The sequence below is a fragment of the Mixophyes fleayi genome, chromosome 6 (genome assembly GCF_038048845.1).
Source record: "Mixophyes fleayi isolate aMixFle1 chromosome 6, aMixFle1.hap1, whole genome shotgun sequence".
In the NCBI taxonomy this organism is placed as follows: Eukaryota; Metazoa; Chordata; class Amphibia; order Anura; family Limnodynastidae; genus Mixophyes; species Mixophyes fleayi.
Window position 1 is genome coordinate 147,621,320 of NC_134407.1, and position 25,880 is coordinate 147,647,199.

Here is a 25,880-nt window from a genome sequence, read left to right on the forward strand (position 1 = left end):
CACTTCCAGCAATGGGTAGAACACATTAACACAGGACTTGCAACATTTAACAACACATATATTTAATTTTTCAATACCATTTGTGAGAAGTTAAGTACTTTGAACGGTCAAAGCATTGTTGGTGTACATCAATCATAGGCAACAAGCTGCCCTCCAGATCCTTCCTGGTTTATTGGCAAGAGTTGTTTGTTATAGTTTTAAACACTTGTTTAAAATATGTGCTCTTATGTTATTATATATAGCGGTCTCTTTTTTTGATGTTGTATTGTTTTAGCTTATTACTGAGATTAATGGTAATGTGCAGCCCTTTAGAAGGTTAGAGGGCTGCAGCGTGTAGTCCTTGAACTATAATATGTTGCCAATAATTGGTGCACAGGATTATGCAATGTGTTAATACACTATGTAAATACCATATTACATTTGCTTATGTGAAATCCATTAATATTTCTTAATCATATAAAAAATATGTATTTTGCACAGTTAGCCAACATACATGGAAAAGTCGACATCCGAATACAGAAGAAAATTATTAGTGTCCACAAAATAAGTGAAATGATTCACTTGAATTTATTAGTGGCACAAGAATTACTTCCAGGTGTGGAAGCACCAGCAGAATCACAAATATGGTTTCATCCCACAAGAAAAGATAGTTAATATAATGTACAAAGCTAAATATGTAGGCCCAAATTCAACAATAGACCAAGAGAATGTTTTAAACATGCTGAATTAACAGAAGCAAGAAATTCCAGAAATCAACATTTATTTCCGACAGAATACTGCTTCAGCGTAGTAAAAGAAGATTTTAATAACGTATGGCAATCAGATAACACTATTAGATGAGACATATCAAACTACCTGCGAAGGGGTAAGTAACAGGACCTGAGAGCCTGGTGTGTGACACCCGATATGCACTACTACTTTTTTTTCTATGCATTACAACAAATGTCTGATATGCCCTAGTTGGTGCATTTGTAACCCAGAAAAAAATATGGATGTGAATCCTGGAGGCATTACACATTTTCAAAGCATGGAACCCAGCTTGGAAACCAAATTGTCTCTTGGTTAGTTTTCGCCAAGAGGAGATAAATGCGATATGCAAATTGTTTAAAATTTTGTCATTTGCTATTAATACAAATTAATTGTTTAATGAATACATGTGACTTTTCCACTATGTATGTACATATAGGTTGTTAAAATATAGCAAAGTACCAGCCTCAACTGTTTGTCAGTGGCATAAAAGCAATCCTTGTGTCACTATACTTCCCCAAAGTAGCTCTAAATTTTGATGCCTCCCAAAGTCTGTTCTCTCTCAGTTCAGAGTTTGACATATCTGCAATGAGAATTAAAACAGATTTTTAGGATCTCATCTATATAGACAAAAAACAATGCCATAAACTCTAAACAAATGTATCTCCTTAACAAAGTATTGCATGTGAAAATAAATACTGCACTGAAGAAAGATCTATGTTCTATTAAGTACTATACCAAAAACATCAACCAAATAACAGATATGTCCATTTTACATAAGTTTTTCAGATAATAATTATTGCTATTTTAAAACACAAACGTTTGGCAATAATAAAAACTATAGGAACTATGTACAGAAATTGTTGGTCTAATTGAGGCCTTATGTGCATCAGCTGAAATAAAATTGTATGCATTCATTAAATATACTCTCTTTCTTGTAGAAACGAAAATCTCACTTTGTGATTTGTGATGAGCTTGGCTGGAGTGGGTGATTTAAAAAAAAAAAAAAAAAAAGAAGAATTTCATGGCACACAATTATTTCACCATGAAATTGAGGATGCTTTTCAATGAAGCACATGCCAAAAACATGGAGTAGCACAACATGGCTCTCAGCACATAACAAAAAAGCGACATTTGAAAAATAAATAAATAATGCTTTAGAGCAGTGGGTTTTCCAAAATATAGATGCTGGAAATGAAGGTGAATTTTGTACTTATATTCAGTTAAATTGATTTTCAAACATAGTTTGTGTGACAGAATTCTAAGTATGGATTCAAACTGTATCATTCCAAATTAGTATAACTATTTTTTTTTGGCTACAATACAAGATATAAACCAAAGTTGTGTCATTTTAATTCATACATAGTTTAGTTATTGAAGTATCACCACTATACATTGTTGAGTTAATATCACAGAACTGCAACAAAAATTACATTAGTTACATAGTTAAACATTTTACATAAAACCTAAATCCCACACTCATTACTGATTAAGAAACAATTTTTCAAGCGTTTTAAAACCGCTGAATTCACTAAAGCCTAAACCGCCATTAACACAGCCAGAATTGACATTTTACAAAACTACCACTTTGTTAAAATCGGGATTGCGATTTGCAAATATGATGAACATAAAAACCGCTGGATTTATTAAGCTGGGGTTTGCAAAACTGCCATCCAAACTGTCAAAATAAAAGAGGTGGTTGCAAGTGGAAAGATTGCTCAAACTACATGCTGTTTGAGCTATTTTGCCATTCAGAACATAAGAGGAAGCACCAGCCACATTTAAATTATTGAGGCAATCAATATTGATTAAGGGGCAAAATTAATTTATAATTAACTTATATGACAATTGTTTTCTTTATTTTAATGGGACACTATTATTGTATTATATTATGGGGGGGAAATGTGAATAATTTTGTCTCCTTAATATAATGGAAATTATATTAAGGGTGCCACCCCTGCCGGCTGGAGTGCTTTCGTCCCTGGCTAAGGGAGCGTCATATACTGGAAAAAGAAACCCATACTATCTACTTGCAGAGCCCCAGAGGGCATGGAGGGGGAGGTCTTAAGCACAGGCGCGGGATACTGTGGGCGAGAGAACAAAGTTGTTTCAGAGCGCATGTGACTAGTTCCCCTTCGCCGCTAAGGACCTGGTCCTTTTGGCGAAGGGGAATTGTCCAGCTCAGTATGGACATGCTAGTTCCCCTTTGCTAAAAAGGACCTTTTTTGCCCCTAGTGGTCAGGTCCTGCATTTAAAGGGTGTGGATGGATCACGTAGAAATAGCTTATTATAGATATTTATTTCAATTAGAGGAGCAGTGCACCACTATATCATTGCAAATGTACTGATTTTTTATTGTGTTATATTTGGCAGGCTAATCCCATGTTAATTCTTTTCATCTCAGAAGTGACAAACACATCCTTTAGCCTGAATACCCAGCCAGTAGTTGTTACCTTTATCCTGTCTTGTTGAAAAGATAGAAGAACTACATGAATAATGCAACCAGCAAGTAATTTAAGAAATTACAGATTGATTTAATGCAATGTACTTGACAAAATTCACATCAAAGGTTAGAGCTGGGTTACTCCCTGCCAACATACGTGTCAGCAACAGTATATAAGGAGCTGTTTGACCATGTAATGTAGTATTCCATCTGTACTTCTGAATGATCACTAGCACCACTAAACTAGTGTGTAAAACATCACTGCTTAAAGATTCTGCCTGAGACTATTACTGCTGTATCCTGTGATCAACAGATAAGAGCTTACACTCATATCCGTTCTCACGGCTGTCCTGTGTTGAACCCAGTGTCTCTAGGTTAATGATCTGCCCGCTAACCAGTCAGCCCACAGCTAGGAGGCACTGCAGCAGCTGTATTTGCTACCCAGAAATAAGCGGTTCTAGGCACTATAGAAGGATCCTAGTGCTGTCTGGTTGCAGGGGACACCAGTAGCAGTGGTCAGTAATAGTCGGCTACCGATGGTGGGAAAGCAACCCAGATAAGTTGTACAGGAAGAACATCCCTTCATCCTTCTTCACTCTAAAGACGAGGTGGCAAAATAAGCCCATCTGGTCAAAGAGGAACTAGCCGGCTTGGTACAATCAGGTTAGTTTCCTTTCTCGAAAGGACCTTTTTGCCTCCTAGTGATCCTGCATATGAAGTGGAACTAACCAGCCAAATACCTTTCGGAGAAGAGGGGCTGGCTAGCTCCCCTTCGCCAAAAGGACCTTTTTTGTCTCATCCTAATGCTCAGGTCCTGCATATGAAGTGTGTGTGTGTGTTCTGCCCGCTAACCGGCAGTTCTGAAACATAGTAACAGGTCAGGATCCTACATATGAAGTGGAACTAACCAGCCAAATACCTTTCGGAGAAGAGGGGCTGGCTAGCTCCCCTTCGCCAAAAGGACCCTTTTTGTCTCAGGTCCTGCATATGAAGGGTGTGTGTGTGTGTGTGTGTGTGTGTTAGGAACTCCCAAGCCAGTACAGTGAAACTCGGAACTACTCTGAAGGCCCGGTGTTCGCTGGAGCCTCTAGTAGTGGGGACAGACAGAGGGTCGAGTAACGTATACTGACTTAAAGGAGCACCCAGGAGTGGAATAGATTGGCGGGCTGTAGTGAAGAAGGAATCCCAGGTCAAAGGTCACTAGCACAGGTACAAAATCCAGGGACAAGCGAAGGGTCAGACACACAGGCAAAGAAGCAAAATCCGGAGTCCAGGCAAGAAGGTCAGGGGTCAGAAGCGAGGGTTCAAAGGTCCAGGAACAAGCAAAGGTCAAAACACGGGTAGTCAATCCAAGGTAGAAATAACCAACAGATAGAACAAGCAGGCAGCAGAACTGAGGACAGAACGCTATAACCGGCAGTGAGGCTGCAGACCTCACTGCCTTAAATACCAGTAGTGGCCAATCAGAGCCTAGCTCTGAAATCATATGGGCAGGCTCAACCCTACCACATTAATCAGCCCACAGGTTTGTGAGCGCTTCTGCGCATGCGCCCAGCTGTCCCCGGCTGCCGGGACGCAGCGCCCCTGTAGTTAGTGTCCAACCGTTACCCTGGCAACGGCCGGGTAAAGGCAGGAAGTGACGTCCCGGTCGCCATAGCGACGACCGGGACGCCTACAGGAACCAGGCGAGTAGCGGCGGTGCCCGCGGCCGCCACGACTGCTAACAGTGTGTGTGTGTGTGTGTGTGTGTGTGTGTGCGTGTGTGTGCTCTGCCCGCTAACCGGCAGTTCTGAAACATAGTAACAGGTCAAGAGGTACCAGCCATTCCACAGCAAAGAGGCACTGCAGCACCTATACCAACTACCCAGAAGTAAGGGGTTCCAGGTGTTGGTGAGGGAGCCTGGTGGTGGCAATACTATCCTCCTACAACTAATGCGCAGTTGGCATTCACAGTCAGCGTGTATCTGGCAGCAGGTGACACCAGTAGGACTGGTCTGTAACAGTTGGTTACGGAGGGTGAGAAAGGAGCCCAGACAAACCATATAAGGTCCTTCTCCCAAAGACCGGATGGCAAAGTAAACCTATCTAGTCACAGTAATATTTTAACGAATTGTAGATTTAACCATATTTAAGGATCAAATAATGTTACAAGTACCATGTATTTCATATTATCATGTAAAATGAATGCATGTAACAGAAGTATCATTTTGATACAGTACCAAAGCCATGATTCGCAAAGCGGAAATCTGCAGCAGGTGATAATCGCTTCTGATGCTATGCAATGAATGCATTTTGGCTTAATGTCTGTACATTGAGGGCAGTACATTTTTTTTAATTCAGTTTAACACATTTATAATCTACTCTACCATAACTTAAGCTGGGTACACACTACAGTGTAGTCAGCAGATTATCGGGCCAGTCAAACGATAAATTAGTTTGGCCCAATATCGCATTAATATGTATGCTGCAACGATGAGAGTATCGTTTCAAAGCACATCGTATCATTTAATTTGATTCTTAAACCAGAATAAAAATTTCATTCAACGATGGAACAATGTTATTTCAATTCGGCAGTGTGTATGCACTCACGACCAGTAGTGCGCAGAGCCAGGATCTTTTTAGCCAATGGTTATGACAGATAGAACTGAAGGTAGATAGATGGGGTATGAGAGAGAATATATATACACAAATATCCCTCTTTGCCACAATAATTATATATATATATATATATATATATATATATATATATATATATTATTGTGGCAAAGAGGGATATTTGTCACACTTTCCTGTAAAGGAACAGGTCGTGTACTGTTACTGGATATGATTGCTGCACCAGCATTGGAGCGGTTTTACCATCCTGACAACTGCTAATGAACAGCTAAATGGTTCAGCATACCTGTGTCAGATTCCTGTGAATGCTGTACTTTCTCACAAGTGGTGTCATCGTGGGATCTGTAGGACAGAAAAGACACAGCCGTCCTCCCAGCCTCCAGACGCAAGGGTGGTGAGTGGAGTCTGTTAAAGACCACTATAATCCACCAAACTGTTGTAATGCTATGTTTCAAATGTGTTGCTGTGAAGAGACAAACTAAGGGTTCAGACTGAGATTGGTGTGGACCAAGTAATTTATTTTTTTTCCGGTTTGTTTGCTATTTACCAGCGAAGGTTTCACAGCACATGTCAGCTGAAAAAAAAAAGGGGTTTAACAAACAAAAACAAATTTATTTTCTGGTAATTGTAGTACCGCACCTTGTGGGTCACTCAGTTGTGACTTGGCTGTGGCCCAAAAACCTTTGTTGTTACCTGAATGCTGAGAGAAGCTAGGTTTCATTTTCCAGCACAAACTCCTGTGGGAATGGACAGACCATAACAATGGTAGCGGCCGTTGCCCCAAAACTGCCATACCCTTTAATCCTGGGCAGAGACTTTCCGCTGTTCAAGCAGATCCTTCAGGAGCGAATCCAGCCGGACACGTCGGCAATTGAAGCACCGGCCGAAAGTCCAGCCTTGATGGAGGAGCTTGAGGGAACAGAAAATGGAAAGCGCCAGGATCTACTACGGAACCTGAACCAGACAATTCAGGAAAATACACCTCCTAAGAGGTGGGAGTGTAGACAAAGGAGAGCTGCACCAGTACCAATGCAAAACCAGACCCTGGCATCGTTCGTTGGCGAGACCTCGAGTGAAGGGGCTACGCCTCCCAATGAGGACTTTGTGGAAACCAGTTAAACAATCATGCCAAGTCTAAGACTTTGGCCGAGACCAACTTGGAGATGTTGCCTTAGCTAATGTCTATAAGAATGTGGTTGAGATTAATGAGGTAGAGAAGGCTAACAAGCCTGCAGAGGGTATTGCCTATTATATGGTAAAGAATGATCTGTTGTATAGAGTTGCTAATGTACAGGGTAGCACTGTGTAGCAATTGTTAGTACCACAAATCCACACATCACTTGTTCTCAAAGCTGCACATACAAATCTGTGTGGGGGACGCTTCTATTGGCCAGGAGTGTACAAGGCAATAAAAAGGTTTTGCCAGACATGTCCAGTATGTCAGAGAACATGTCTGAAGCCAGACTATCGGGCCCAGATAGTTCCCATCCCTGTGGTGCAGACCCCGTTTGAGCGTATTGGTATGGATTTGGGTAGGCCGATTAGAGGAGTCGGCCCACAGACATCAGTATGTATTGGTCATAGTGGACTATGCCATCAGGTATCCCGAGGCTATACCTTGGCGCAATATAAAGTCCAGCACAATAGAAAAAGAAACTACGAAAGTTCCCATAAGGGACGATCTGTCCACCGGGGCGGGGATGCGCTCTCTGCAGTGTCAGCGTCACCAAGGTTGGCAACACTAAGGGGAGGGGTATGTGACAAAGAGGGATATTTTCCACAGTTTGGTCGTGTACTGTTACTGGATATGATTGCTGTACGAGCATTGGAGCTGTTTTACCATCCTGACAACTGCTAATAGATAGCTAAAGGGTTGAGCATACCTGTGAATGGTGTACTCTCTCACTAAATATATATATATATATATATATATATATATATATATATATATATATATATATATATATATATATATATATATATATATATTTTATTACACACACGCAAAGCAAAACAGAAGGGAAAGGCGCCTGTGGTGTAGTATTTTAGGAAATGTAGTCCCACAAACTGAAGTTTGTGCATATGCGTACCAAATATAAACTTGAAAGCATGTTCATCAGTACACAAAACCTGGATACTTCACTGTAATCATATGGATCTACTCCAGTCTTGTATATGCATGAGAAGAAAAAAAAACAAATAGTGCAATAACGTCAGACAAGTAGAGCCAATATATGCCCAGCCACCTTAGATTGTGCGTACCAGAGATAAATAATAGAGCACTTATCTGTAAGGTTGCTTTATGTAGCTGGAACTCTCCCTTGTTCAATTCATGTCAACTTGCTTTAAAAATAAGATACCATGATTTCTCAATCTGACACCCAACAAGTAAACAGATTGAGAATTCATGGTATCTTATTTTTAGTTCATTCATTTGGCCTCCAATACCACCTCTATGCTGATGACTCCCAAATCTATCTCTCTTCCCCTGACCTCTCCCCTTCTGTACTGTTCTTGCGTAACCAACTGTCTTTCAACTATCTCCACATAGATGTCCCAACTCTACCTAAAGCTTAACATATCCAAAACAGAGCTTATTATCTTCCCTCCTGCCAGAGTCACCACCTCCCCTCAAATCTTCCTCACTGTTAATAACACCACAATTTCCTCAGTCTCCCAAGGCCGCTGCCTTGGTTTCACATTTAACTCCACCCTCTGCTTTATTCCTCACATGAAGACTCTGTCCCAGTCCTGTCAATTCCACCTTAAAAACATAGCATGTTTAGTAAGAAAAGGGTGTATTCTGGCAACCAAAATTCTTATCCATTCTCTCATCATCTCCCGTCTTTACTACTGTAACCTCCTGCTATCTGGCATTCTTGACACCCATACATCCACACTTCAAACCCGCCTAAGTGCTGCTGCAAGACTGATCTTCCTCTCTCACCGCTCTACATCTGCTGCACTTTGCAAATCCTTACACTGGCTCCCTGTGTCCTTCAGAATCCAACTGAAATTACTAACTTTTACCTGCCCCGGTACAGCAACTTCATGGGGCCCCCCCTTGTAGTTGAGCACAGTAAAAATGTTTGCAAATGTGGAAGTGGCCGTAATTGGGGGTGTGGCTGTGCATCATTGGGGCGTGACTAGCAGGTGAAAAGTGCTAGGCCACCCTCCTACAGGAAAAAACCTGCATTGCATGAAGGACATCTAGCACCATAGTGTGTACATAAAGAGTACACAGTCTTGGCCTGCCCCTTACATTGGGCAGAACAGTCACCAAAAAATGGGATTGTCCCACTAGAATCACAACATTTCACAAACTCTCCGGGTCTCTCCTACCTGTTCTTGTCACTTTCACCATCTGTGCTCTTTAGTTGCGGCTTGTCTGGGTCCTGGTGCCAAATCAATAGTGCCCACGATTAATAATTAGGCCTTCCTACAGCCCCAACATTAAAATAATAGTATCCCCATTTAATAAATAAATCTATTTCCCTCCCTAAAAACAGCCCCAGCAATAAATAGTAGTTAAATTTCATAAATACATACCTATTTCTTGCAACCATCACTGCCATTAAATAATTCATTGTCACAATTTATAGAGACCTCATTGCCACAAGCCCCCTGTGCCATCACATGCCCTCCATGCTGTTCCCCCCCTTCATCACACTGTACCACGCTGCTCTCCCCCCCCCTCTTCATCACACTGTACCACGCTGCTCCCCCCCCCCCCTCTTCATCACACTGTACCACGCTGCTCTCCCCCACCCCCCCCAAACACACACACACCTCATCACGCTGTGCCTTTCTGCTTTCCTCCTTAACTTTACTTACCTTTGTATTGGCTTCTTTCATCTCTTTTCTTCTCTTCTGTCTTCTTGCTGGGTCCTCTCTGTGCCACTCCTCGCTGAATGTTGAGCGTGGCTTGATGACGTCACGCCCAACATTGTGTGAACGAAGCAGGGAGGAGGGACGCCAGTGCCGCGATCATGTGTGTATTTGTATCCTCACATGATCGCGGCGCCGGCGCCCCAATGCAAAAGAAAAAAAAAAAAAATTGGTAAAACCCCCCCCCCCTGCCCCCCAAAAAAAACGTTGGCAGTGAGGGCCCGGGCCAGGTCCCCTATCATGCCTGGGCAATTAGTACCCAACCCCCCTCTCAGCTGCCCTGTTTGTAACCACCGCTCACTCGCACCTACATGACTTCTCCTGTGCTGCTCCCCACTTACGGAATTCTCTACCATGCCCCATCAGGCTTTCCCACAACATACAAATCTTTAGACATTATCTAAAAACCCTTTTCTTTTTTAAAGCTTACCCTATCCCTGATGGTACTATTCACACTATCACACTCTCACAGCTGTCCCAATCTCCACTCAAAGCCACACTCACTCCTCTTGTTTTAGCTATGCCCTTTTCCACTTAGAATGTAAGCTTTCTAATCAGCAGAGTCCTCCATATCCTTTGTTTTCATGTCTGCATTTATTTTGTCTCCCTTGTCTGTCCTCATTTTCCCTACTGTACAGCGCTGCAGAGCCTAACGAATCTACAATATTAGTGTGTACACATGAATCGACATGCTGATCTGATTCTTTTCTGTTGTTGGTAAAATCGTTAAAGATGTCTCATCTGGATACATTTTCTGTAGTGTGTACCCAGCCGAATTTAGGCCTGTGGATCTTGCAGAGGCAATTAGTTGTAAATTTTTTTGTTTTGTTTTTTTGATTAATATAAGGAAACAGTATTCTGATCCTCATCAATGCATTTGAATAAATGGTTTCATCTAGGTTTGTTCAAAATGTATGCTATTAAAATTAAAAAAAAATTGAAACCATTTACTAGTGAGTTCGCATTAGCTAAGCATTGACATCATCTTGTTTATGGCTACACGCCTAATTATTCTCAAGAACAGAGTATTCACCACTAAAATAATTACACATCCAAGATATGTTTTTTTTTTTAGAATCTCTGGAATTAGCAATGATTTTACAGTCCTAAACAGTCACTGATTTCTGAGGCCTGTGTGACTACCCACTGTGCGCGCAATCTGATATTTTTATAAAAGTAATACAGACCAAAAAAAAATTAAATACAAATAAAACCCTGGTTAAGAATACAAAGCTAAATATCTAGCACATTAGCTAGGCAAACAACTTGACTCCTTCTGTTGCTGACCTGCTCTTGTCCTGTTCCTGCTTGTCCCAGTTCCTGTGGATACTCTGCCTGCTTTCTATTGGACCTGCTGTTGTGACCCTTTGCCTGTACATTGGACTCTGCTGTTTTGCCTGTGACTGACCCTTGGCGAGTTATCTGACCACTCTACCTTGCTTGTGACCCCTGACCTAGGCTTACATCTGACCATCCGTTACCATCTACTCTCCCTGCCACTGCGGTACTGAATAACGAACTTGCACTACTCTAGGAGTTAGTCCTGGGGCATCCAAGTACCTGTGAGCACAAAGCTCTACGGGAAAGGCGACTGCTATAGATGAAGACCTCTGTCATCTGTTCTGCAAGTTAGTTATCAATCCGACAGCCTGAGAAAAGGAGCAAAACCAAATTAGAAAAAAATCCAGGACATGTGAATTTGAATGCATTCTTAAACAAACAAGTTTTCAGCAAGGTCTTGCAGTTAGAGAGAGGAAACATGGTAGCAGGAGAGGGCTGGCAAACTTTAGCCCAGCAGCCTATCGGGGACATTTTACAGAAAAATGCAGGTGGCCCTGTGACACAGCCCAGGTTAGGCCACTATGGGACTGGCCCTGCCTCCCAGTCCAGCCTGCCCCTGCTTGGTAGACATTCAGGTGAAGAGTTCCAAGAAGGGTTGTAGTCCTGAAAGCTGTTATATCCTACAAAGAAAAGGAAGGTTGGCGTGCGCCCAGAGTTGAGATGTAGTGATATTGTAAGTGGATATCTAACAAGTGGAAAAGGATCGGAGAGCACAAAATACTTTTGTAGTGAATGCATAATAGAATAGTAAAACAAAGGTGATTTCAGCAAGAGAAAGGCAGATAATGATAAAGAGAAGAGGTTATTTTTGTAGCAGCAATCTTGAAAATATTTTAAGGGATATTTTCATTGCAGCAGGTTTCCTTGGCATTGCTAATGGTATTAAGCACCAATACGAAGTGACAAATGCAATTGAAAACAGGGGAAGGTGGTGAGCATTGAGCTCAGGGGGATGCTGGCAGTAAACTTCAGTTTTTAACAAAGGCCAGTAGAGAGGACCTAAAAAGGTAAAACAAGAAATGTCAAAAACAGGAAAACAGACAACCATGAAAGAATCAGAGCAAAGGGTGGGAGCGTGGACTAAGAGAAATAGATTTTACGTTGAGTAACAAAAATCCTCTTTTCTCTGTCGCCTTATTGGGTGACACTGAAATATTGGGGACATTCCAAAGCTGCCCCTAAAGGAGGGATTGCTCTGAAATGCTACACGCAAAACCTTGTGCCCAAAGCTAGCATCTTGAGATGCAAAGCCCTGCAACCTGTAGAATTTGGAAAAAGTGTGAACAGACGACTACAAAGCAGTCTGGCACAACTGCTTGGCTGAAGCCCTGTGACGCATCGCCCACGAAGCACCAACAGCAGAGGTAGAATGAGCTTTTAAGCCCATTAGCACTAGCTGAGCCAACTGAATGTAAGCCAATCGTGGAATGATCCAACGAACCGGCCAACCATGCTTGTGCGCATCATACAGCACAAGCAAATCAATAGCCTTGCGAATTGTAGCTGTACGGTCCACATAACACCAAAGAGTCCAGACCACGTCCAAAAGCAGCAAGGTTGGATCGAACGACTGTAACCAAGGAGAAGAGTCAGAACAACAATCTCCTGGTTTAAGTGAAACCACTTTAGGAACAAGAGGGCTTAGTGCAAAGCATTGCCCTGTCTGGCCCTTTGCAGAAGGGTCTGGACATTCTTCATAGCCATCAACTTGCGCTGGAAAAAGGACAGAGCGCAGAAACCTGCATCTTCAAAGAAGATAGATGGAGACCTTTGTCAAGACCTGCCTGAAGGAAAGGAGAAAGGATAAAGAGGGAAATATAAGAACTCTGTCTCTCACACAAGAGAACATACTCCTTTTTCACACTGCAATAATTAGCAGCAGCAGCAGACTGCTTTCTAGCCTTGATCATGGTCTGAACAACCAAGAGAAAGAAACCTAGAGCCCAAAGACCAGGGTCTCAGTAACCACGCTGTCAAAGTCAGACGACCTAAAGAGTGGCAACTAAGAGGACCTTGAACGAAAGGGGGGCGAAGAGGCAGCCAGAAGGGTGGTTCTGCCCAGGTCTGATTAGCTCTGTTTACCCAGGAAGTGGACATACCCGTCTGAAGAGGCTTCCCGTCGACACATAAGCTGAGCGAAGTGAAAAATCTATTTTTTTTTCTATCTGTGGTGTCCTGGAGAGAAACTCCACCATTTACATAACAGTGGTTCTAGTTAAGTGGGCAATAGGTGGACCCATAATGGGAGGATTTTACCATTTTACAGACTCCTCTAACCGCAAGGGGTAAAAGTATTTAAACTTTCCTGGCATATGAACCCTGCAGTCAGGTTTTTGCAACAGCTGAGGAGACAGAGGGAAAGAGATCACTTGTTTTTTGTTTTAATTTTTTTTTTTAATCTGAAACCTTAGGACCCACCATACCTAAGGATTCACGCTCTGAGCAGTGGAGGAAAACAAAATAAGCCATCCGTAATACTGTTGAGCAACTTAGGCAAGAATATATGATTCTGCTTCAATCTAGAAGTGGTCTGTGAATCAACTTCAAAATTATAAACAAACAAGAAAAAGGGAAGCAAGGAAGTGCAAAAGAAATCCTTAGCGGAGACAAAATATATCACTGTAGCATTGAATCATTATATAAAAATATTTTTAGAACCTAAAAATACACAAATGCACAATAAATTAGAATCAATATCATAACATAAAAGTTACCAAATATAGCTCATATAATTAATGATCCGGACCTGTGATGTAGAGTCTTTATACACTAATATATCACATAGGGCCAGTATAAATGCAATAAAATATTTTCTAGAAAAGGATGATAATCTGAGTATGACAATGTGGGTTTATTTTGAATTCTATAAACTATATTTTGACACAATTATTTTGTTTTTGATCACCAATATTATTTACATATTCATGACACAGTTATGGGCACCAGGTTCGCCCCGAGTTTTGCAACCCTATATATGGGTCATTTTGAACAACACATCCGTGATGGTAGATTTGGGGTGAACCTGGTGCTCTATGGGAGATATATTGATGACTTATTTATTTGGCACGGAGATTTGACTTATGCAGCACTTTTTGTAGATTATTTAAACAAACACATATCATCATCAGTTATTTATATAGCGCCACTAATTCCACAGCGCTGTACAGAGAACTCACTTACATCAGTCCCTGCCCCATTGGAGCTTACAAGAATAGAATAGGAATTGTAGCTTCTAATACGAAGGAATTGTAGCTGCAAAAAAATAATTTCAGAACAAGCCAAAACATTATTAGATGTTTTCAAAGATCAAGGTTATTCTCAATATATCTTAGATAAAGCCCTTTCTGATGCTAGGCAGGTTAATAGACAAGATCTATTAAGACCATCAAAAAGATCGGGAAATAAATAATTTAAAGACAACGGGCCTGATTCATTAAAGAACTTAAATTAAGAAGTGTCTTATTTAAGTCTACTGGACAAAACCATGTTACAATGCAAGGGGTGAAAATTAGTTTTCTGTTTTGCACATAAGTTAAATACTGATTGTTTTTTCATATTCTGAAAGGGAACGCCACACATAGCCTAGCTAGGCATTTTGTGCAAGAACATAATGGGTCCTTATAAAGCTTATGTGTTACTGCAATTGAACAAGTAAAAACAACAGAAAGAGGTGGAGATAGGTTCACCCCTCTTTGCAAACGGAAGGCTTTTGGGCTGCATACTATTTTCCCTAATGGTTTGAATGACTGCATGGATTTAAATATGTTTTGATTCCTCTCCCCATATGAGTTATGAATATCATTGTTTTCTCAAAAAGAGGATTTTCAAGAAGAGGCTACTAAAGATTCTCCCATAACATTAAACAATTTTTCTACGGATTATTAAATATGTATGAATAATGATAATTCTGGAGCACTATTTAAACCTCCTGGATTCACCTGTCTGATGCCTGTTCTTCAAGCTCACTTCCTGCAGCCTGTGGTTCTGGTTCCTGTTATCTTTGTGGTTTGCCTGTGTTCCAGTCTGCTCTCAGTTCGTGGTCTGTGCTAAACCATCGCTGTTCCAGTACCTCTCTTACCATCTCCAGTGTACTTCATCGTGACAGCTTCAGTTCTCTCATCACTACCGTGCAGAGCTATTTCATCTGGGACTCATCAGCTGTTACTACGAGTTACCTCCACCACTCCAGTCAGCCTTCAGCCTCTGGCTGTGTTGAACTATTGCTGTTCCAGTACTTCCATTACCATCTCCAGAGTACTTCTTAGTGACAGCCTCTGTCCTCTCGTTGTATACCACAGAACACCTATTCTCCTAGTGACTCATTGACTGCTGACCATCAGCCTATATTGTTATTGTGCCTGTATTTATGCCACTCGTCTGTGGACTCCATCGTCTGCATCCACTTCAACTGGCTCCCACCCATTTCGTTCTGCTGTACACTCACTCACGGGACTGCGACCTCCAGACTTTGTGCAGCTAAGACCATACCTCCTTGCGGGGGTTCCTTGTAAAAACCACCTGTCTGTTAGACTCTGCGCCCGTGGGTGGGCTTAGCCATGTTCAGCAGAGCCTAGGGATCAATTTCCTGTAAGCCAACCGTGACACCTAGGTGTAATGAAAGGTGGTGATGCCACAAAGCAGCGCCACCTCTCTGCATCCCTCCGGTGCCAGGCTTCTGAAAGCGTTGTGATGTTACAATGCTGCCAGTGGAGAGGAGTCGAGAGGCTCCAGGACGAAAAGAAGCAAAGATGCAGACAAGGAGTAAATAGGTAATTACATTAAAACAGATGGAGGGGCCTGGAGCAAATGGGGGGCGGAGGGAGCTACAGAAAAAGTGGAGAGGGGTGCTAGAGAAAATTGTTGGGGGTGGTGGGAGAGAGGGGGCTACAGAAACTGATGTGAGGGGGACGTGTGAAAAAAGTTAGCTAGGGCAGGGGTGCATATGAAAGAAAAGCTAGTGGGCTGGGGGGCATGTGAGAAAAGCTGGTAAAATGGAGGTGGCATGTGTGACAGGAGCTGATTGGTACGTGTGGCATGTATAATAGCTGGTGGGCAGCAGGAGACATGTCAGTAGGTAACAGGTGAGTGATGTTGTGTTTTTTGCTTTGTTCTGAAATTTAACATTTGGAGCTTCCCCTCTAGAAATCCTGTGTTTGCTCCTGGGCAGCAGTGAAGTCTGGACAGCATTCTGCGTCAGACATCAGTGCATCTGGACTGCAACCTTACCTGCCAGCCAGGAGGTGGTAAGAGTTGCGATTATTATTTTACATATGTAAAGTGTGTGACGGGCAAGAAAAAGGGGGGCTCAGGATTTGCCTAGGGCACCAAGAAACCTTGCTCCCTGGCCTTACCATGTACTTTATCAGTCCAGGCAGTTCATCAACGAGTGTTGGGTACCACCAACCTGTCCCTGTAACTGAGAACTGGATGCAGTTAATGTCAGTAGTGGTGCTGTAAACCAGAGTATATCCACCCTCCCTAAAGTACCACCATCAGACCATATTTTAAGCACTCACTTTCCTTTCTTTTTTTATGCAAAAATGAACTAATATATTTGACTGAACTAGTAATTATCTCACATGTTCCTGAGCTGTGATGACCTTCGCACATGGGTATTACAAATGTAAAAAGCACTTCCCCAATTGCACATTACTTTGGAGAATGCTGGTGCATACACACCCAAGCACTTTCAGCATGCCATATTAAGGGCTTTGGTAGCAAAACACTTATGTGCCAGGGAAAGGGGGCACTTGTGGAACACAACCGTTTACTAGCTGAAAATGTGGCATTCAAATACTACTTGTGTTCTAAAGATTAATTCTTAAAATAAGGCCTGTTGGATTTATTGAGGTAAACAACTCTTCTGCAGTGGCTGCAGAATATGCAGAAGCAAACCTCAATTTTTTTTTACTGAAACAGGTTACCGATTCCGTTAACCATTCTTTAAACCCCCCCAAGTTTATATCTTACCTCACAAAAAAATGCTACCTCTTATAGTTGTTACACATGTTGTTCTCTTAACCTTAAGCATTGCCATTTACTTTTCTTGTCCATAGTGGCTACATCTTGCTTACTGTTTCAGTTATATGTTGTGCTCTCAATAAACTTTTAATATATATTATTGAACACAATGAAACACTAAATTGTTTTGCTTCATTTATTTTTGCACTCAAGGTTAGATGTGCTTAATAGATCCTTTAGTAAAGTTGATATAGTACTTTCCTTACCTGCCATTTTAAAATGTAGTAAGTACTTTGTGTATGATGGTCCCTCTCCCCCTTGTCACTAACTTGATGTCAGCAGGTTTGAACTGAGTGGCACAAATTACTTTGACTGTATTCTGTAAACAAGATAACGAAGGGAGCAGTCATACAAGGACGCATAGGGGCATATTCAATTGTCCGCGGGATTGCCGAAAATCCCGCGGTCCGCGCAGAATTGCCGTTATTATTATTATAGCAGGGCACGTGCTATATGTACTAGAGCGTTTACACAGCAAATGCTTACAGATAGCGGTTACATTTGCAAAGTGATGTATTTTATTATTTTTGACCAGGATGGTCAAGGGTTTTCATGGAAAGGTCACATCTATGTTTGCAGGCTCTTAAACATGTCATCCAGCCAGGACCAGAAAAAGCTCATTAGGGCTGTGGATGCCATACTGTTCTGCATACCCTTAAAAAGAATTAAATGCAATGGAAGATATTGCATTATTAAGTGCTAACAGGACAGCCTTTTCTCACTTCTTTTCTCTAATGACTTTTTCTGTTACAAACCACCATGACTGTTACCAAAGTAATTTACATTGCTCCAAAGCATGGCAGACGTCCTTTCTGTGGATATCTAATATTACCCATCATTAACTGCAATGCATTTATGGACTTTAACGCCCTTTACATTTGAACCATACATTTTTAGAATGTGAATTTACCCCATAGTGGTTATTTTTCCACAATCCTTATATTTGTGCTTGTGTTTTTTACCAATCAAATAAAGAAATAAAAGGTTGTTACCATAGAGAAATATGCAAAGGCGTATGCTATTTGGTCAGCATGAAAAATACACCAGCATATTACAGTTTTGTAAGAAAAAAACCCCTCAAAGCACTTGTTAAAATCCCCCCCACACCTTTATTGTATTGCTTTTAAAGTACTGAAATCTGAAAGCATTGAGTGAACCTGTCTGACAGTGCTTCCTCTTCTCCACCTCTGCCCCGATCCTGTAAATATTGCCCACTCTACAGGGCACAAGTACATCCCTTTATTCACTCCCCCCACCTCTCTCCTTCCCTTCCTATCTGTACATCACAATTAACTTTTACCTCTTTGCCCTTCTCTGCTAAATTGGTACCCGTTTATACATTTTGCACGTTGTCTGTTTTTTGCACTTTGCTCTTACTGCACTTTGTTTTGTATTACCCTGTATGTCATGTATTGTATGCTATGTATTGTCACCCTGTACTGTTAGCCCAACCTCTATGCAAAGCGCTTTGTGGTGCCTCATAAAGATAATAATAATAAATCTCCCTCCATTGTTGGGACTGGACCCACTGTGGAATTCACTATGGTGTTCCTAAAGGACTACAGCACTAACTCATAGCACAATTAGGATCAGTGTCCGTTATTAAGTATATCTCATTTAGTGTTGGCAGTAAAACACATAGGACACGCAATGCAACTTTAGTAATTAACAATATTGGAATATTGAAATTGCTGACATGTAAAGCAGCTAATACACTTCAATGTGTTTTTAAAACTCTTCCCTGGGATTAATTAATGCCTGAGAAGCACCTCACACGTGAATTAGCCTGGCAGGGATAACATTTTTCCATCTGAATTCAGTAGAAATATTGCACTGTCCGCTGCTAGAGCTAGAGCTGCTCTACCTTGTTCTCCATTACTGTCAGTAGCTACACAGGAACACTGGCAGCAGCCTCCTCCCCGTGTACCATGTGACTCCAGCAGTCACATGACCCGGTGATGTCAGAAGGTCCTTCCGATGAAGGGGATCTAGCCATTACCCTCCTGAGTTGAGCGGCGGAGTAAAGATGGCGGCGGGTTCGGATCTGCTGGATGATGTCTTCTTCAATACGGACGTGGACGAAAAAGTGGTCAGTGATCTGGTGGGTTCTCTGGAGTCCCAGCTGGCAGCCGCAACCCACCACCACCATCACCATCACCACCAGCAGCCGCATCCGGCCCCCCCCGAGGTCCGCAGCCAGGCCCTAGCCAACCATGTTGCCAGTCCTGGGGTAGGGGTAGCCAGTGCTGGGGTCCAGCCAGAGGCGAAGATAGGACTCTCTTCCGAGATGCCCAAGACCGGTGAGCCGGGGGAACTGCTGTGCGGAAGGAGGCTGCTTGAGATGCCGGGGCGCCCTGGGTTTGCGGGGGGTGTCAGGGAGACATTGGATGTGACTGGGGAATGTCTGCTCCCAGATTTGGGGTATAAAAGCTTGTTTTTGGGTCTGTGTGTATCTGGGCATATGTTTTTGCCAATGGCGGGAATTGACGTAAGGTGTCTAGTACTTGTGGTGTCTTGGGTCATCAGACTTCGGTAAACTCAACTTTGGGGTTGTTTTTGAGGTTCCACTGGGGTGTAGGTTGCTTTGATAGTGGATAACAGTATAACGAATGTGTTGGCTTTGATGACAAGCTGTCACTGTCCACTTATCTTGTTGTGATGTCCACTGGTGGGGGGGTTTGTGGTTATATCCTGATCACAGACTTTAAAAGGTGAAGAGTAGCAAGGTATTTGTTTGTATCTCATGCCACCCTCAGACATTAGTTATAGTTGTCTGTATTTAGAAGTTCAGTTTTGACAGGTGGTGTGTGTGTGTGTGTGTGTGTGTGTGTGTGTGTGTGTGTGTGTGTGTGTGTGTGCAAGCATGCATATGTCGGGTTGATGACAAAATGTAGTAAGTCATGAATAATGTGAATGGAGCTGGATTGATTTGTGCTCTATTATGCCTGGACTCTCATTCTACAGTCGCTTACCTACTTTGTGTCTTGTGTCACATTGTTTCGTTTTGTAGGAGCAGCTGTACCTGGAGTTCAAGGAGGTGTTATCAATAGCCGACCGCAAAATGCAGCGCAGACAGATGGAGCTCAGTCTGCTGGATCTGAAGCCCCCGGACCACTTAGTCAGGCCAAAGCTGGGGTCCTAGGCAGCATTGCAAATACTCTGCCCAACCACAGCTCAGGGAATGGCAAGACCCTGCAGACCATGAACGGGAGTAATGTTGTAATAAATTCTCATGGACCTGGAGGGCATGGAACCTCGTTTCAGGTGAACAGTAATCCAGCACCAGGTGTTAATCTCGTCAACAATGGCCCAGCTCCTGTCACCAAGGGTGGTGTGAATGCAGGAGCAAACACGGTGATTCAAACTTCTTATCTTACAACAACCAATTTGTCAGCCTCTGTCATCTCCTCTTCATCCACAACATCTGCAGGGGCAGCTGGACAGCCTGCGGGTATGGCTGGTGTACCCACTACTGTAGCGCTGGTTAGACCTCTTGTGCATCAGGGAGTGCCAGCCACTCAGAATGGAAGCAATACTGTGATCAATTCCCCTTTGCCAGCTCCTGGCGGGGTATCTTTGCAAATGAATAGTCAGCCCAACCCGGCTTCTAGCCAGGTGATAAAGTCTGAATCTCCCAAAACCATTATTCAGACTCCTCAGCAGAGCCAACCTAGCCCTGCAAACATGGTTATAGGACAGACTATGCAAGCAGGGCATCCGGGCCCTGGAGGAGCTGCTTCTGCACCAGGCACTCCTACAGGAATGGGCAAAACTACAGTCAGCACTGTGCCTCCAAGCTTGCCAAGGACTCCTACAGCACCAGCTTGTGGCATAAGGGCAACTATTACACCTCCTATGTTGGCTCCACGTGTGCAGCAGCCTCAACAAAATCCACCCAACATCCAAAACTTTCAACTTCCCCCAGGTAAGAGACAGTAATATCATTGGGTCAAGTTCGTTATGCGAGAGAAGTTACCAGTGTGTTCTCCCCCTTCATGTTGTGTTGATGTTGTGTTGATGCTGTCGAGACAGCAAATATTGTGCTGAAGAAAAGGGGATGAGTATTGTATAGAGCAGGATTCTGACAGTTTGGAACTGTGAAATTTGTATTAATTGTATATAATAAAATAGTTTTGTGCAGAACTGTTGAATTACCATTCAGTGTTACCTAGCATGCCCCTAGTTCACCCTGTCCCCATATGCCCCTCTGCCTGGAAATCTGTTTTGTAATGCATTCTCTTGTGGCAGTGCGAAGAAGCTCATTTATGTTGTGAAGCGTGCAGTACTTTATATACCCTTATGCTGTCTGGCTTAATTAACTTTCATGTTGCATAAATGTATGTTGGAGTTATTTCAATAGTTTTTGTCCTCATTCCTTTATTTCATTCAAATAGAAGTATAGAAAGATTTGTAAGGTCTAATTTGTGTGCCAAGTACTGACTTGTCATGTAGTTGTCAGCTGGTGTCACTAGAGTTTTCTGTACCTAACTGATGGATACGTTTCGTCTTGTGGTCTGAAATAATAATCTTTTGCAAGACTGAATAGTAGCAGTGCCAGGAAAGTTTCTCTGCTCTGCAGTGTTTTATACAGTAATATTGTTTACATCTGTAAACCCTCAGTTAGCACTATATGTTTGAGAGTTTTCTGTAAAACATATACTATTGGGACAAGGCTCTGTGTATGCATCCCATTACTACCAAAACTTGCTACATTAACAGTGATAACCTTCTAAGGATTCACACACTTCCTTTCTGCACGTCTGGCAGGTGTATTAAGGTATTGGGGTCTGTTACTGAAAACGGAAGCACAGCAGCAAGTGGGGCAGACTGAGAAAAAAAATAAGTTTATATAAATATCTTACCTTCTATAAGTGCAGCATCTTTTCCTGTATAAAGTCCATCTGACAGTCTAGGCATTGGAATGCTCAACCTGTGTTAAGTGTTGGAAAACAAGTGAATATTTGATAAAAGGTGTTGTAGTCTTATGCCTCAAGAAGACCCATAACCTTAGTGTCAGAAAATAAATAGTAGTAGAGTTTATAATAACTGGTTATCTTGTAAGTGATGCTGGTATTAATGTACTCCGACTAGACAAGTAAAGCGACTGGGATATACAGAACAGGCAGAGGGTACTTTTTTAAACCACTTTAACATATACAGAAAAATACTGTACTCTACGCATTTATACGGAAACTTTGTATTTAGTGTCCAGTTTCATCAAACACCTGTAGCATTCAGGAGGGGATTTCTATTCAAAATGCCTAACTTTCTATAGTGCGTTTGCGACAGCTGTATACAACAAAGACGTACTTAACTTCCCTGCTCTTGCTTCTACCAGCAACTTGGGCCTGCTTTCCTGCGGGGAACCTGTCATGGCTGGTACCTGCATATTAACCCAATAAAACTCAAACTTACCTCTGCCGTTTCCTGCGATTTCTCTTGCGGCAACTTCAACCTGCTATAGGCAGACTCGCCACAGTGAAGAGGAGTGGGGAACGCAGGTACATTTGTTTGGTTCTGGCAACCACCAGTTTGGTTGTCGTACACCATAGTTTGCCATTGTCCTGCTGGTAAGCTTTGCCTTATTTGATAAAGCGCCACTAATTTCACGCAATTGTGCAGGAAGTGAACAGTGCCCGTGCACACTGCATTATAGATATGGCACATTACTGACTTAAATTAAAATTACTTTTATAAATGTCCCTAAAGTGAGTACCTGTGGTAGTTTTTTTTTTTTTTGTAAACTAATTTTCATTAGTTTATACTAATTGTCACTGTGGGAATCATTACAACAAGTTTGGGGTCCTAGTTCTGTCTAAAATTTGTAGCCCACGTAATGAATTGTTTGCATTGGGAAACATTTCAGTTCAGTATTCCAATATTGACTTGACAGAAAGCTAAATTTCTTTATTTTTAAAATATCTAGATTACATAATTCATAACAAAATATTTGCAATAAAGTTTGATATGTTTTGCAATGCTTTAGATCTTACCTATGCAAACTTCTTAAGAGCCATTCACAGGCAGCTCCATAGGTAGAAAGTGATACTTTCTTCATCAATATAGTTGGAAATAGAAACAAAATAGATCAGAGTACAGATACAGTAATGAGAATAATCTCCCACACTTAGTCACTGTACATAGTTTAGTGTTAACTGGTTCAATTTATTGAATGCTTTCACTAGCTATAATGCAGTGATTGCCAGTCGTGTTGCCTGACATTGTATTTGTGACTTGTGGACCTATAAGAATATACTTATTCTCCAGTACTGCATACTTATATTTAATTTTAAGAAACTATAGTAACAATGTGTCTTATTGTGTAGTTGGGGTGAATTCTATCATCTTGCCTTCATTGAATGTCCAAATAGTTCTGGTTAAGCAAAATTGCTCATTGCCATGTTTCTATTAAATAAAATATTCATTGGACATCTCCCAATGTATTCCACCCATTTCTGTCCAAGGGTACTAAGTTTTTGGGGTCCTTCACTCTGACCAACGTGAGATGCCAACAGTCATCTCTGTATTTCAAAGTCTCAGTATGTTAAACTATTTGCACTGGACTATTCAAATGTAGGGACCATGGAATGACAAAGTAAGATTGGTTTAACTTGCCACATCTCTGCTGGCGCCTGCAAATTTTAGAGCCTTTTGGGCACAGATAGTAGTAGTTACCTGGGGTAGGCACATACTCTGGGATTTAGTTGGGCCTATGTAGATTTCAAATGATCTTTACATATAATCTGACAGGATCAGATTTTGATTGTAACAAAAAACAAAACAATCCCTCATTGATACATGTTGGCTCATCATCTGACCTGAAAGGGTAGCTGCGTATACTGGTATTGTCATCCTGTTACATCGCACAGTACCTGAATTGGTGTAATTTAGCAGTCAATGGGGCCGATTCAATTCGGCCACTTTATTATAGGAATAGCGCAGCCTGCACCCTTACCATTACTACGGTAAAAGTGTGTAGTATTACCGTTAGCACGGTAATTTTAATGCAGCGTTATTCCTAGACTAAGTTGTCTGAATTTAATCTGCCCCATTGTCTATGGTCAAACCTATGGGCTTATTGACCTAGTCATGTTAAATGGTTAGATCAGTGTGTGGACGACATTAGGGATTTCTCAGTAGATCAAGTGAATGAAGATTTCCAGATGAGACCTGACTGCTGTTCTAGGTCCTATACATACAGTGTACCAACACACGGCTATTATTTTGTAATTCTTACTGGCTACACCATTTATTTAAAAAGGTTTTTTTTGGTGGCTTCAAGTCTACTTTCATTGTTACGGATTGTTGAGCATAGCTTGACTTGTCTGTGGTACAGAGACCTGTCTGAGGAATAGTCTCTATTACATTTAGGAGCCAAAATAGTGAAGGGGTGCTAGTTTTTCAAGTTGCGATTCAAGGGGTAGAATTGCATTTTAAATATTTTTTTTGTGTGCAAGAAAGAACTGCCTGCTTTTGCTATAGCAAAAAATTCTGGGCAGCTCTTTTACACGGATTTAGAGCAAATGTATGATGCATCCCTTTTTCAACTCTGACATCTGTCTGCACACTTTCAATTTAATACATCCACCTGCAGCACAACATGGTTTGGATGTAAAATTATACCACGTAACTGGATGTGCGCCCAACTCTAAAGAAGGCCCATAATAATATGAAATAACACAACTGCTACTCCAGAAACATGCATATTGGTGTGGTTATAAATATCAAACCTGTTCAGACCAGTGGCTTGGTTCAAGTAGCCTCAGTTAGTTTTATTTGCCAACATCAAAATAAACAAAACAAACAAAGTCATAGCCTGTCTATCTTCTAATTAATACAACAGGAATACCCTCTCTAATGTTCTCCCCACACAATAACAGAACTTACTTGTAATAAATTGCAGTGTGTCTTATCAGGCTTCTGACCTGTTCCTCAGGTTGTGAGAGATTGAGGGAACTGCCTAGCAGCTTTTTACCAGCACCTTACAGGTGCAACTCCTGATTGACAGGAGAATGTCTGGTAAGGTGAAAGCCCTGGAATGGGCCTGATGAATGGAACCTGCCCATTTCTCACCAGGAACTTTTATACCGGTTCTTGCTGATACCAGACCACTTTTTGGAAACTTGCTTGCTCTCCCATTTATCACTTTCCCAGGGTTTCTGTCATAGTATATGTGTATAACAGTGGAAGGGGTGAGCAATGAGTGTGACTGCAGGTTCTGATTGGTCCTCCTGCTCACACATTCCCTCCACAGCATGACATTGCCCTATAGCTACATCCCTCCAAATATGTATGAGTTTGATTCCCGACCATGGCCTTGTGTGTGGAATTTGTATGTTCTCCTTGTGTTTGCGTGGGTTTGCTCCAGTTTACATATGATACCATTACTGTGATCTGAGCTGCCTTCCCCATCCAATGGAATAGGGGATTGAGGTAACTGAACAGAAGTACTGAGAGTATTTTAAAAAACTAAACAAAAATCCCTGTGCCCAAATAGTAGTAATACAACTTCTTAGTCTTTCTTACAGAGACACTAGCCACACAATGTGGGGGTGATAGTTGGAACAGAGCAATAAAATGGACATCTTTGCTAAATGAGACATTGTAGAGACATTTGAAAGAAATAATTTATTAATTTACAGCAAAAACCTCTTTTATTTACACCCATGCATGTGGGAGCTGTCATACTGTTTATCTATCTTATAGAGGAGGTAAACAAAACCTCCCTATGCAAAAATGACAATGGCACTACAACCAAGGTCAGGCGATATATCCTACATTACACATGTTAGATATCTTCTAGCAGCTATTCACTTTTTGTGCTGTG

General features: G+C 41.7%; 1 protein-coding gene and 1 long non-coding RNA gene across 3 annotated transcripts in view; one reads left to right on the plus strand and one right to left on the minus strand.

Annotated features, from left to right (window-relative positions):
* Nucleotides 1-264: 264 nt before the first annotated feature.
* LOC142094524 (uncharacterized) lies at nt 265-24,989 on the minus strand. The gene is made up of 4 exons (XR_012677673.1): nt 24,941-24,989; nt 23,047-23,105; nt 21,916-21,983; nt 265-1,330 (listed from the first exon to the last, which is right to left on the minus strand). It is a non-coding gene; the product is annotated as an uncharacterized LOC142094524 (long non-coding RNA).
* The window catches only part of TAF4 (TATA-box binding protein associated factor 4), a 50,402-nt gene continuing 43,539 nt past the window's right edge, over nt 19,018-25,880 (plus strand). For both annotated transcript variants that reach the window (XM_075176769.1, XM_075176770.1), the window contains exons 1-2: nt 19,018-19,353; nt 20,064-20,978. In XM_075176769.1, the coding sequence (XP_075032870.1) occupies nt 19,080-19,353; nt 20,064-20,978 (1,189 nt within the window). In that variant the 5' untranslated portion in view covers nt 19,018-19,079. The remainder of the gene's footprint in view (nt 19,354-20,063; nt 20,979-25,880) is intronic.